General features: G+C 35.0%; 2 protein-coding genes across 2 annotated transcripts; one reads left to right on the top strand and one right to left on the bottom strand.

Moving 5' to 3' along the window:
• Positions 1-4,048: 4,048 nt before the first annotated feature.
• Positions 4,049-8,813, bottom strand: LOC117624822 (PAP-specific phosphatase HAL2-like). Its single transcript, XM_034356290.1, has 4 exons — positions 8,378-8,813; positions 6,199-6,886; positions 5,103-5,464; positions 4,049-4,478 (listed from the first exon to the last, which is right to left on the bottom strand). The coding sequence occupies exons 1-3, from the start codon at positions 8,529-8,531 to the stop codon at positions 5,161-5,163; spliced, it is 1,146 nt and encodes a 381-aa protein (XP_034212181.1). The 5' UTR covers positions 8,532-8,813; the 3' UTR covers positions 4,049-4,478; positions 5,103-5,160.
• Positions 8,814-11,761: 2,948 nt separating this feature from the next.
• LOC117624824 lies at positions 11,762-12,546 on the top strand. Its single transcript, XM_034356292.1, has one exon. It carries the CDS (start codon positions 11,985-11,987, stop codon positions 12,189-12,191), a length of 207 nt encoding a protein of 68 aa, XP_034212183.1. The 5' UTR covers positions 11,762-11,984; the 3' UTR covers positions 12,192-12,546.
• The last annotated feature ends 702 nt before the right edge of the window (positions 12,547-13,248 follow it).

Raw genomic sequence — 13,248 nt, forward strand, 5'->3', positions numbered from 1 at the left:
TGTCAAAAGATGGCACACCACTTCCACTCCTACTGCTACTATCGTCATTTTCCATCAAGGACAGTCCCTAAGAAGCTTGAAGACAAATTGTTAAAAAGTCATTGCAATTAGTTGAAAAAAAAAAAAATTAGAAAAGAAGAAAGTCATTGCAAATTAAATACAAGTAGGTCCCATTTGCATCTCCCTCTTTATCTTTGAGAAAAGTTGTCGGCCCCTCCAAACGCTGGGAACGCGGGAATGACAGAAAGCGACTGCGTCGTAGGCATTGTAATATATGTAAGGAAGGCACGAACTGAGACTCAGACCGATAACGAATTGGACTAAATTCTAAATTTTATTGTTGCGATGGCATTTGACAAATTTTGCACCGACTCTCAACACTAGCTCAACTGCACAATTCCATACTCAAGGGAAATGGGACGCTCTTAAAAATAATGGAGGTTGAAGGGACCAATAGCTAATTAACACACAAAGGTCAGTAGGGAGTGGAGTAATTATACTACTAATAACATTACCAATGGAACATAACCAGGTGGCCAAAGCTCAGTAGGGAGTGAAGTAATAATAATACTAATCATAATTAATGGAAAATAACATGGGATATTTATTACAAATCATGTGCAATTCCTATCATAAACATGGTGGAGTTTCTTTGATGCCACGGATGTCTACACTATAAATTTAATTAATTATTCTATCCATTAATCTGTAACGTAATTATGTGCTATATTAAATATGTCTCTAATCTCTTTAAACGAAAAACTTTTATAATTTATTTTTACATGATCGTATTCAACGGTTGCGATTGCTTCATTCTAAAACAAATGGTTGATGATCAAGTTTGAGATTGAAATTAATTAAAATTTCATATGGAGGAGTTGAGATTGGCCTTCTAATCCGCCAACCCACATGAGAGAGTTATGCCCTTTCCTAGATGGGGGACACATGACATCTCCCAAATCCATGAAGATTATATCAAAAAATGGAATAAAATTCTAAAGCGTGAAGCACCAAATGGAATAAAATTCTCTTGACGCGTTTTAGTACTTATAAACTATGTGTAATTAATTAATTACTCTCTATCTCTCTCTTCTCTCTCTCTCTCTCTCTGCCGTCTTTCCATCACTGTTTTTTTTTTTATTTTTTGGTGTCACTGTTTGTTATCTGTGCGTGGTAAAGTCGAAAACAGCTAGACATTTTGTAGTTATTGCTTAAAGAAACTAGACATAGTTTGGAGATTAGAGATTCCGTCTTCTTTTATTTTCCGTGTTGGAAGGGGTTCTTTGGAACAAGTCGATAGTTTTATAAATCTGTTCCATCAATCAATGTTTTTGTAATAAAAATTATACATTATCTTACATTTTTCAATCAAATAATGGAATTAGGCCATCAAATTGTTCTAGTTTTCAAATATCTTTTCATTTCTGAAAAATAGTTGGATTAATCAATTTTTTTCGGTACTCTAACCTCTCGTCATTTGTGAAGAGGAATGAAAAGTGACTTATCACGCGCTTAGCGATGAGATTATGGTAAATGAAGTTTGTTATTTATGTCATGACAATAAAAAAGTTGTTTGTATGTTTAGATCTCGTATATATAACTGTACGATGCACACGCTAATTAAGTTTGTTTTCAGTAATTAAATGATTAACAGTGAAACAATACCAAATCGTACTTTGTTCGGTGCAACCAATAGTCAAACAAAATTTAAAGACAACGATTTATTTATTTTGTTATTATTATTAAGAGAGTCGCAATGGAAGAATACCATATTGTACTTTTGCTCAACTCTCTCCTTTAAGAGATGAAGATGATGACGAGGCTCTTACTGTGATTTTTGTCCACAGCCAAACCAATAGTCAAAAAGCCCTAAACTAGTGAGAGGAAATGTAGACTACGATTGACATGTTCTAGCTTTTTTGTTTTGTTTTGTTTTTAAGAGCTATGACTATGAGTAGCTACCTAACCCAATTAGACTCTTGAGATCAGACCTAACATTGACTTGTGTTAATTAATTTACTAATTTTATCCCAGTTTTCAAATTTCAAATTGAAGTTTTGTATTAATTTAATCTGTGAACGAATTTGTCAACAAACAATATGTATTATTTGAACATATGAAGGCAAAGAAAATACTAAAAATATATTAATGAAGATATACTATATGCACCCCACTTTTGAAGTTTGAAGATTATATTAATCATTAAGGTATCTAATTGAAATCAACAAAATAGACGAACACGATGTTTCAAGAAAAAACTATAATAATAACCATGTATTTAATTGGTCAAATACTTTCGAATTTAAGTTTTTTTTTTATAGAAATAAATTTTAAGTGAATATCTAAAGATCAGAAGTTTCAGATGATTATAAAACATGGCAAAGTCAATTCGTGTATTTGTAATGGAAAGGTCAATTCCGGCAGAAAGGCATCCATGGAGTTTGAGTGTGCCTTCCAGCTGCACTTGAAGCCCGCAGCCCGCTGGTAATATAAAGAATTTTCATATTTGCGTAGGTCTCTTTCTTCCCTCTTTCTATGGTTAAAGTAGGAACTTTCCCTTTGTTTTTTTCTGCCAGGAAAAAAATAACAGTTTTTTTTTTTCTTTCTTCAGTTTGAATTTTTTGATGACAGAGATTCAATTAGAAATTTATACGTGTCATCTTAGTAAGGGTTTTTTTTTTTGGTTGTTGAAATCCATGAGATAGAGTTCAAACTTATGATATTTGAGTTATACTTCATTCTATGCTCACCCTTAGATTTTTTTTTGGTCAGATGCTCACCCTTAGATTAGTTACTCCATGTGTATAGAGTCCTGTCCCATTTTACAGATTTTCGCACTTGAAAAGGATAAATTATTTGGTGAGTCATTCTATAGTGAGGGTCTTGTTATAGTTCTTAGGTGAGGTGCTAACTCTTAATCGTTGGATTAGACTAACCAATTTGATCAAACGGCTAACCAATTTGATCTAATGGTTAAGAGATAAGACTTCACTTAAACGCCATATATAAGGCCTTCACTACAGAATTCTCAATTTTTTAATTTGGTAGTGGACCACATCATCCGTCTGGCCACACACACAATAGAGGGATTCTTTATATTTAGATCCCACAGCCTCACATTGATCCCACCCCAACGCAGAGGAGTCCTCTTTGTTTGTGTGTGTGACTGGATAAGTCATGTGATCCACCAGCCAGACCAAAGAATTTCTCGGTTGAATGGAGACTTTAAATCTCTAATATATGGGACAATTGTCCAATTTAATCAATCAAGGCTCACCATTATTAAATTCATCAACATATAACAGGATAGTTAACCCATTTCAATTAGTTATGTCCAGTCTCTAGTCCCGCCAAAATGGGGGCCAGTTTGGCATTGATGTACTGTGAAAGTAATCGTTGTCAGATTTGTTGTGAGAGAAATCAACTGTGAGATAAAGTAGTTTGGTGTTTGGTAAAATTTTTGTTAAAAATGTTGTTGGTATTTATTTTACGCATAATCATTAAACCCAGTGCCTCTTCGAAACTGATTCCTATATAATCAGAAAATGAAAGCACCGCTTTCCCTTATAACTTTCTCTCACATCAATTTTTGAAAATAAGTTATTTTCTCACAATTTACCAAATGGGTTGGACTTCTCAAAAAAATTTTAAAATTGCTTATTTGTGGTGATAAGTGATTTTTAAAAAATTTTGGGAAGCACAGCCCGTTTAGTAAACTATGAGAAAATCACTTATTGTAAAAATTTGTTGTGAGATAAAGCTATAAGGAAAAGCAACTAATGAGGTGCTTTCATTTTCTGATTATGCAGGAATCAGTTTCAAAGAGGCCCTGGGTTTAATGATTTTACGGCAATCATTTTCTGATTACATGGGAATTAATACTAATAACACTTTTAACAAAAAGTTTACCAAACGCCAAACTGCTTTCTCTCACAGCAAATTTGACAGCGATTATTTTCACAGCATAGCAATGCCAAACTCACCCTAACTCATCATCTTTGATCTACTCATATTCCCAATTCCTTTTTGTTCCCATAAGAGAAGGCAATTCGTGTCAAGTTAAAATTACTTCTATTTCTTTTTGGGTTCAACCAAGTGTTCATCACCTGATGCTGTAGACTGTGATTAGTAGACGGTTTTAAAAAAAAATGTAAACCTAAATGCTGCCATGCCACCCCTAGCAGCCATCAACTGAGCGCAACCATCCAGTGAATAGTGATCTGTAAGCAACAGCAATATCTTGAAATGCAATTGCAATTGCCAAATTTTCATTTTGAAGATCTTACTTAAATATTGACTATTGGGCAGCACTACAACAATGCCGATTTTCTCGAATTAGTTGAGCACTTCAACAAACAAAATACTTCCTTCTGTAAACTTAGTCTTGGCGTTAGCATGGATCGCATCCCACCCGAGACCTTATGATTCAAACTAAATCAATGCTGTCATCGGGAATCCTTCTCAGCAATTCGCTTGCCCTGAAATATTTCAAAGAGATGTAAATATTTCTTTGCACAAATCTCAATAATTGAAACACATGAGCAACCAGGTTATGATCAACCAGGTTCGTGAGTGTGTGCATTGCAACCAAGTTTACCATATCGAACGACATAATTTCATATTTAATTTGAATTTTCAGCATTTATAATTAACTATTTATTGAAATGAGCCCTGTCAAACAACAGTCCCACTGGGTCCAAAATGATAGAGGAAATAGGAAGCAGGAGATTTTAGTCTAAAATTATTAAAAGATTGAAATGCTGGCAAAGCTGAAAGATTTCACCAATATGATGCTAGTATAAACAAGGAGTATTCAATTCTCTTGAGGCTTCAAAAAACTCCTACATTTGTTACTGAAGGTCTAGGAAGACAGATTGTGACAAAAAGGGATCTGAAATGATTTACTTGTCGTTCTGTTTCCATCCGTGAAGCAAACAGGATAGAATAACTTCATTGGATAATAACTGAAAGAAGGCTTTGAATCAACTGAAAAAATATGGCTTGTACAACATCGAGTCATATGGGACAACTAGCTCACTCACATAAGCCAAAGACTTAAGAAATTAAAAAAAAATGGATGGGCATGGTACAGAAAGCCTTACCTCACCAAAAATGCAAAATTTACTGCCACAACAGTCTATTGGCATGGTACAGAAAGCCTCATAAATTAGAAGAATCCCAGCTGGCATACACTGCATCAATGATTTTCTCATGCAGTGTGGCCCCAGAACAAACAACTATGCCTCTATCAAGTCCTTCTAAGTACGGTCCCTTTGAAAAGTCCAGGGGGTGGCCTCCAGCATCAGTTACGACACCTCCAGCCTCTTCTACAATGACAACACCAGCAGCATGATCCCATATCTTCTCTTTGTACCCAGTCCTTGCAAACTTCATGAATAGCTCAGCATCTCCTCGAGCTATGGCAGCATATTTCACCATGCTATACACACGCAGGGGCTGATTTCTACCATGTCATATGAAGGGAAAATATTAAATTAGAACACAAGCAAAACTATATAGTTGCCAATATCTTCCAACCACAGTTAAAAAGGAATGCAAAACAGCAAGGTTCCTAAGCTTCATATCATATTGCCAATCAGAGAAAGAAAAAGAAACTCAATATTAATGAAGGTACAAACGATTGCAATGAAAAGGAAGTAAAACTAGGATACTTCCAGTAAACTCAGTTTAACCTTACACGACTATCGATCACATTGTGTAGCACTTCAACAAACATTTCATCAAGAAATTGCCTTGAAGAAAAGCAGTACTAACAATTCCAAGCCAAGGGAACATACTTGCAGTTATAATAATTTATATTCCTCTTTATAGATATTATTTCAAAGAACTGCAAAATAGGACCATGAAAAAGAAGAAACAAACAACGGTAAGACAACAACCTATGCCATACTTGTGATGAAAAACCACTCATATCAACAAGCAGTACGCTACGTATTTATAAAGAAATGTCATCCAACTGGAAAAGAAAAAGTTTGATTATACAGATTTTATATATGCTAAAGAAGAAACTAGTAAGGGAAGTGCTCCTCTACTTAATAACTCATTTTATTTATTTTATTTTAAGTTTTCTCCTCCCATCACTGTTACACCATTTTCATTAAGTCCTGGTTTCATTCTTTAGTCTGAAAACTATCCTAATGGATGGATTTATAGAAATAATTAAGTAAATAAATGTACCTAAGCCCTACGCTTTGAGCAAGTCCTGCTGTGAAGGAGTGGTCAGAGTTTGCTTTCTCCACAGGTTCACAACAAGTAGCCAGTTTGGGGTCATCGATGGAAGAAACCCGAACAAGTCTTGCAGAATTTGGCCACACAAACTTCTTATCTCCAGGGATTGGTGGCTGCATCCATGCCTCACCACTGCCTCTTTTTGCATACATGACACAACCTCTTTCCCACATATCATCAGAAGGTGGAGATAACCTTGACATGGTTTCATGGTACTGATAATGATAGCTGAGCAATTCCTTCTTCATTGGGTAGTTAGGGCACCCTAGTACACCAATAACAACTTTTCCATCCTCGACCAAGGCTAGAGCTACAGCATATTGATCCCCACGAACAAACCCTAATGTTCCATCAACAGGATCAAGTACCCAATGTCTTCCTTTGGGGCCTCCTACTGAGTTGCATCGGCTGATAGCCTCAAGAACTTGAGACGTGTTGAGGGCTTTTGGTGGACTTTTAAGACCATACTTGGGTGCTCCAGCTAGGCATTCATTCACAGTGTTCACAACAGCTTCTAGCAAACTTGCTGAGTCAGCCTTAGAGAGAGTTTGTACATCCTCTTCAGCAATAATGGATACATTTTGACTCCCAAATAATTCAGACAGTATCCAGCTAACAGTAGCTTGCACACTCCAATCTGTTGATGCACAATGCCAATATAATTAGCGAAACTCCATACAAAATACAAAAGGATATTGATTTGAGTTGGAAAGACTCTTATTTTTAAAACATGAACTCGTTATTAAAGTTTTTTTTTAAAAAAAAAAACAGGATTCTCCAGAGACTGGTTATGTTATTGAATATTTATAATTCTACAAGAGAACAAGCAATTTGTGGCATATAAGAGCTCTTATAAAGATAATAAACCGACTTAAAGTAAAAGAAAAAAACCTAATATTGAAAAGGGTACGATAAATCTAGATCAATTCACGTCTGCAGCTTACACATTCTTCTTTCAAGATCATATAACGAAGAACATAAACTTCTGTGGCTAGCAAGTACATATATCTTTTAATCAAGCTTCAAAACAATAGAGCAACTTCTAGCCAACCAACAAAATCAGTTGTAGAATTTAACTTCCTAGATAGGGGTAGCAGCTAAAAGGTGGACGCACACTAGGACAATCATCTACTTGAAGAATGCAATCATTTTTTTAACAATAACACAACATATTTCAAAGTTATGCAAGACAAAAAAGCAACTAAATTTGGCTTTCACATAATGCTCTTTTAGATTCTATAAGTTCTACTTGGCAAGTGCTCCACTCCCACCCCCACAATCACTTCTAAAGACAAATCTCACCGAACCCTTGCATGGATAATTAGCAGACAAAACTCATGCTCCATGTATTAGATGTTCTTCATAAAGATCATTTTATAAGAATCACATACCATCAGACTCTTCCCTAACAATGTTCATCTAATGTTCAATCCCTCTTATTTAAATAGCTCTTGAATAAGAAGATTCTGATCCCACACTAGAGAAAACTACTCCACAGTCACGTAGGAAAACCTACAAAGATAATGCACCTAATATCAAGTAACTAAATTCATAAAGGGCCTATATAATATTTGTTGTCTGTTTGAAAAATTAAACTTATATTGTCCATCATAACTTGTAATATAGCATCGTATATACAAATTACATATAAAAAAAAAAGTAGAGAGAGCATCACCTTAACTAATAGGTAATCAATTCAAGAATTACTAAACATATGACCCTGTATGGCAAAACCGACCGACATGGACATTCTTACTATTATCTAGAAAAGTACTACATTGTACAAGTTTGACAAAAATTAGGAAAGCCCAAACAGCAAAAAATTCAACATAAACCAACACAGCCAGATAGCTGCATTTGTAAGCATATACAAGTTGAGCTTTCTTTCACTAAAGTTCCGAATACACTCGCAACATAAAATTTGATATTTGTACCCTTCACTTTGTCACTACCCAAACAAGGAACAAAAGCATAGAAGACGGTTTTCAGTGATATTTCCCAAATCCATCTCTCTCAAAGCCAAATGTCATAACACCAAAAACATCACTCCAAAGCACACCCGCCAATATGCAAAACGAAAAACCCAGATTCAAACATAATCAAAGAGCAAAGTTTTAATTCAAAGTACCGGCAACAGTCACAGGAGAATCGTCTTCCTTGGACTTAACCAGGTCACTGCCAGCTGAAACAATCCCCTGTTGCAGTCTCTGACACAGAGAACACGCCATGTGAACGACTCTGACGGCCACATCCAGCTCCTTAGCGTATTTCTCACCCTCCATACTTCAATTTTGGACCTACCCAGATGGAGAAAAATGAAAAACAAGAAGAAAGCAGCAATCTTTGAGATACCCACCTGGGGATTTGTGAAAATTAAGGTTCCTACATTCTTGGGTTGCTGATTTTTGAGGTTTATTTTGTGATGCCTACACAATGGCATTCACTGGTGCATGAACTTTATGCGTGTATATTTTTGAGTGACTCAAATTGGGGCTTGTTTGGGTTGGTGGCATTCGTGGGAGGTGTTTGGCTCGAAGGAAAGTGTATAAAAGCGCATGGGAACTGATGAGTGTCAAAAAGTTCGGTAGTGTAGTGTCCATTTTGGAGGCTTAATATGACCACAGGTGTCTCTGTCACAAGTTCACTTTCTTTCCCTCTCTGTGTGTTTGTGGAGAATTGTAGGGGTTGGGCCAAAATGGTGCTCGTTCCATGGCCACTCTGAATTTGCCACGTATTTGGGGTCTCAGGTTTTTTTCTTTTTTGACCTTCTGGAACTTGACTGGGATTGTGATCCATCAAAGCTACTTTACGTTTGAATGCTCCCTTTTTGGGAGGACCTATTGGGTTTCAGGCCTTAAACTACATAGGAGAAGATCTTGGGCTGTCTGTCTGTGATAGTTGAGAACAAGCCCACCAACTTTCAAGGATTATTTGTTACTTGAAATGTTTCATCAGTAAAATTCAAGTCCAAATGTATGTGATCAAATTCTATGAAAATTCAACACAATGATTTTTTATTTTTGAAACAATAATTTTTTTTTTTTTTTTGGTTGCCAAAGTTAAAAAGGGGAAGGTGAGAAATGAAATTAGTACACTTTTGTTCTTTAATTGTCTTTCTAATACAAACACTAATAAGTACCAAAGCATAAACTTTAGCAATTAACATTCAAATACTAAAATCATGTCGCACGTTTGATCATAAGTTCAATTTCAACACATAAAATTTAACTAGCAAATGATATTATCCTTTGATCTTTTCGACCCTCGAATCTATCCATTATCACTGCTAATCAACCTTCACAATGATGCATCTAAAACCATTTTCGTTTAGGTCGTCCCTTACAAGTTGCCCATCTACAGAACACAAGACATGATATGTGTTCAAAACATTTGGGGAGGAGGGTAGATTGTTGTACAACTAGGACCTCGAAATTTATGGCAAAAAGGACAATTATACACTCATTCCCTTAACTTATTTTACCCGCAAAAAATGTAATTGCTGGTTTCAGGGGTGCATGTGCATGCATTTGTGCTGCCACCTAAGATTTCTAAATCGCACTCATGACATTTTATGATTTGAAAGTTTCAATTCATTATTTCACATGTGCTGATTGCCACTTCTTACATATATTCTATACACATCGATCAGTTCATTTTTATCATTAATTGTATGTCTAACAAGTCCGCATATTTTTAGGAAAGTGTTATAAAATGTCCATTAGTGGACCTATATAGTAATGTGAATGAGAAATTAATGGATGACATTGGATACGGCTACGTGGTGTAACTCGTCTACATGCCATAATATAAGTAGACGATAAAATTAAAATTTCCACTTTTTAAAGTATAGTATCATTAAATATCCATTTATGTTATAACACATATGGACGAATTATACAATATTGACATACTTCAGCACCAAACTATAAGTACTCAATATGAAGTAATATGATTCAAAGTACTTTTGAAAAAAAAATAATAATAAAATAAAAGCACATACTAATTAAGAGTTTGTAATAAGTTTATAGTTGTTGTAGTAGTTGAATGTATAAACTTATACAACTAAAGGTTTGTAGCTTTAGTGGTCGAACATATCAACTTATACAAAAAAAAATGATTTATAGCTCTAGTCGTTAAAAAGTATCAAAACCAAAAGTCAGAGTTCTAATCTCCACTGTTACCATACTTGTAACCAAAAAAAAAAAAAAACTTTAGCAAGAGAGATATACATATATATTGAAATATCAACTAATTTCCATCCGAGGAAGAAGTGTTCAAGTAGAACTTGTAATGTAAGCATATGTAGTGTTGGGCACAATAAATTGAGCTTACACATTTCACCGTCCGATTGGAGGACAATGAGATGGGATTAGCAGCACAGAGTAGTTACGCACATTGACAGCTTCCTTGTACCGATGCCGTATATGTGTGTCGGTCTCAACACCGACTTTTTAATGTGGGCAGTAGGGTGGGCAGTAGGGTTGGGCGCGGATCCAATTCAAAATTAGTTAACAATGAATTACGAGGAGCGATAGCATACTAAACTCATACATACTATACGAATACTAGAATTCGAACTCAGGACCTTGCCTGAGAGAGTAAATACTCCATACCACTACACTAGTAGGTCCTTTTTCTATAATCATTTTCTTTATTTCCTATTTAATTATTCCTGGGATAACTTTATTTATGTTCTTAGTTAATTTTCAATCTTCACTATTATTTTTTAAGCATGGTAAATTGCTTAATTTTCATGACAAATCAAGTTGGTTTACATCTTTATTTGTTTTTCAATTTTTGATAAATAATAAATATAAGAACGTGTACTATGTCCAATGAATAACGTGAAATAAGGTTACTCATATATCTTACCATGTAATTTATAAAGTGTAAAATATTGTAGTAAAAATGATAAATAAATTACTAGAGGGTGTTTAATTTTTTATTATTAATTACTCTAGATTTTCTAAGTCACAGAGTTTGTCAGCTTGCAATATAATCAACTTAAATAACTCAAACCCACTATGCAATGCATTTCCTTCCAATCTTTTGTGTCAAAATAATAGATGATTGACTAAATAAACTTTTTATAAAATTTCATTAAAAATGTTCATGTATTTATCACAATTTTCGTGATTTTTATCCAATTTTTATTGATATCGATATTTTTTCGATATTTCCATTGATATTATTTCCGTGTTTTTGAATCACCAATATTTCCAAAACCTTCAATAGTAAAGACCTTGGTTGCGAAGAAATGAGTTAAACTGTACTTTTCCCTTTGATAAACGCTCTCAAGTGTGGGCCGCCATCAATATATGATCATTAATTTTGCAACCAGATGGACAAACAAAAAGTACAGTATCACAGCTGAAACCCTATTTTTTCACTCCACCACCATAACTATCACAATTACACACCCCAACTGCCCCCTCCACGTGGCAGAAACCCACACGATCATTACATGATTTGCTAGCTAGAAAACAAGCAGGTTTTCAACTACAATTACATGACCAATTTTATTCCTGTGTGTATGCATATACATGTATATACATGATTTGCTAGCTAGAAAACAATGGATATACATGTACAGCTAGCTCATCTCAATTCTCCACCCTCTTGACCTTTTACCTTAAAATTTCACTAGTATAAATACCATGCCAACCAGGAATTAAATATTCTCCAAGGCAAAGACGTCTCTGAAATTTTTGAAAAGAGGTGTTTATATACTTGAAATGGTTTGCTTTTGTTTTCTGGTAGACCAGAGGAGGAAGGTGCGGCGGAGCAAGCCGGTGGCTGGGACATGTTCGCGATGTGGGAGTGGAGCAAGCGTGGCTGACCTAAGGACTTCGACCAGGTTTTGTTATGTTCCATTTTATTGGAAATCTTGGAAGGCAATCATGTGTACTTTTTGTGGAGCCATTCTCAAATCTTATAGATGAATTTTGCTGACATATATTAATATTATAGTTTTGGTTCTCTCTCTCTCTCTCTCTCTCTCTCTAACTTTTCTGTATGTTAGGTTTGAGTTCGGGACTGTTTTGATGAACAACTGAAAGTTAGGCTCAGTACTATACTTCACGTTTGTTTGTTCGGGACTGCATAGAACTGTAAATATAGGCTGCTGATTGTTAATCATGGAGGAGATGATAATGAAGGGAAATTTTCTATCTGTTTAATGTTCGAACAAATATCAAGTTGTTCAATCATATCCACAGCTCCGGGATGCGCTGTTTTTCGGGTTTATTTTTTTGGTTTTGTTATAAAATCAAAGCAAGAAATGGGTTTTATCGTAAATTTCTCTTTATATATATATATATATATATATTATCGTATCCATAACCAAAACCATGTAATAGTTTTTTTCTCTTTCTCTTCTCTGATTCTTTGCTATGCTACTCCTTAAGCATTTCCTAAGGTACTAGTTCTATTCTGTCCTAGATATTAATGATAGACAAAGACTGTCTACTTTATAGCTAACCCATCTCCTAATTTATAGCTCTTATTAGGGTTAACTTGGTGTCGCTATAACACCTAATAATTCATGCAAGGGAATTCTGCAATGAATTGGTCTACTTAGTATTTTCAATTTTCTAAACCTAGACTCCCTTTCACACAAGCTTGGCTCCTTAAAATCAAGGAGGAGTTTCTCCTCAAAACAAATGAGATTTTGACCCTCGCGCGTTAAATTCCAAAACAAAGAAAGTTAAAAGAATTTTAGAAAAAGAAAAAAATCAAAGGAAATTGGCAAGTGTTAAAACTCCATTTGTTATAAGGACGAACTCCTCCTCAGTTTTAAGGAGCCAAGCATTTTCCTTTTCACACCGGCAACATTTTTCTCTCCCAACACGAGTAACATATTTTCCACATAAACGGGCGTTGATAATTATATGTCGAGGACACTGGAGGAACTAGGTAGAGGGCTACCACGGGCTCTAGCCTAGGTAGCCCTTTTATAAAATTAAAATATATTACATGTATTTTAATGTTATTCATCTC

Source organism: Prunus dulcis, chromosome 4 (assembly GCF_902201215.1).
Source record: "Prunus dulcis chromosome 4, ALMONDv2, whole genome shotgun sequence".
NCBI lineage: Eukaryota > Viridiplantae > Streptophyta > Magnoliopsida > Rosales > Rosaceae > Prunus > Prunus dulcis.

What these genes read in the sequence shown, in the direction of transcription:
- LOC117624822 (XM_034356290.1), bottom strand. Translation starts at nt 8,531, where the DNA reads ATGGAGGGTGAGAAATACGCTAAGGAGCTGGATGTGGCCGTCAGAGTC. An exon ending in TTCTCCTGTGACTGTTGCCG is followed by an intron (nt 6,887 to 8,377) that starts GTACTTTGAATT and finishes GTGCATCAACAG; the next exon opens with ATTGGAGTGTGCAAGCTACT. An exon ending in GCTCAAAGCGTAGGGCTTAG is followed by an intron (nt 5,465 to 6,198) that starts GTACATTTATTT and finishes ATGACATGGTAG; the next exon opens with AAATCAGCCCCTGCGTGTGT.
- LOC117624824 (XM_034356292.1), top strand. Translation starts at nt 11,985, where the DNA reads ATGGTTTGCTTTTGTTTTCTGGTAGACCAGAGGAGGAAGGTGCGGCGG.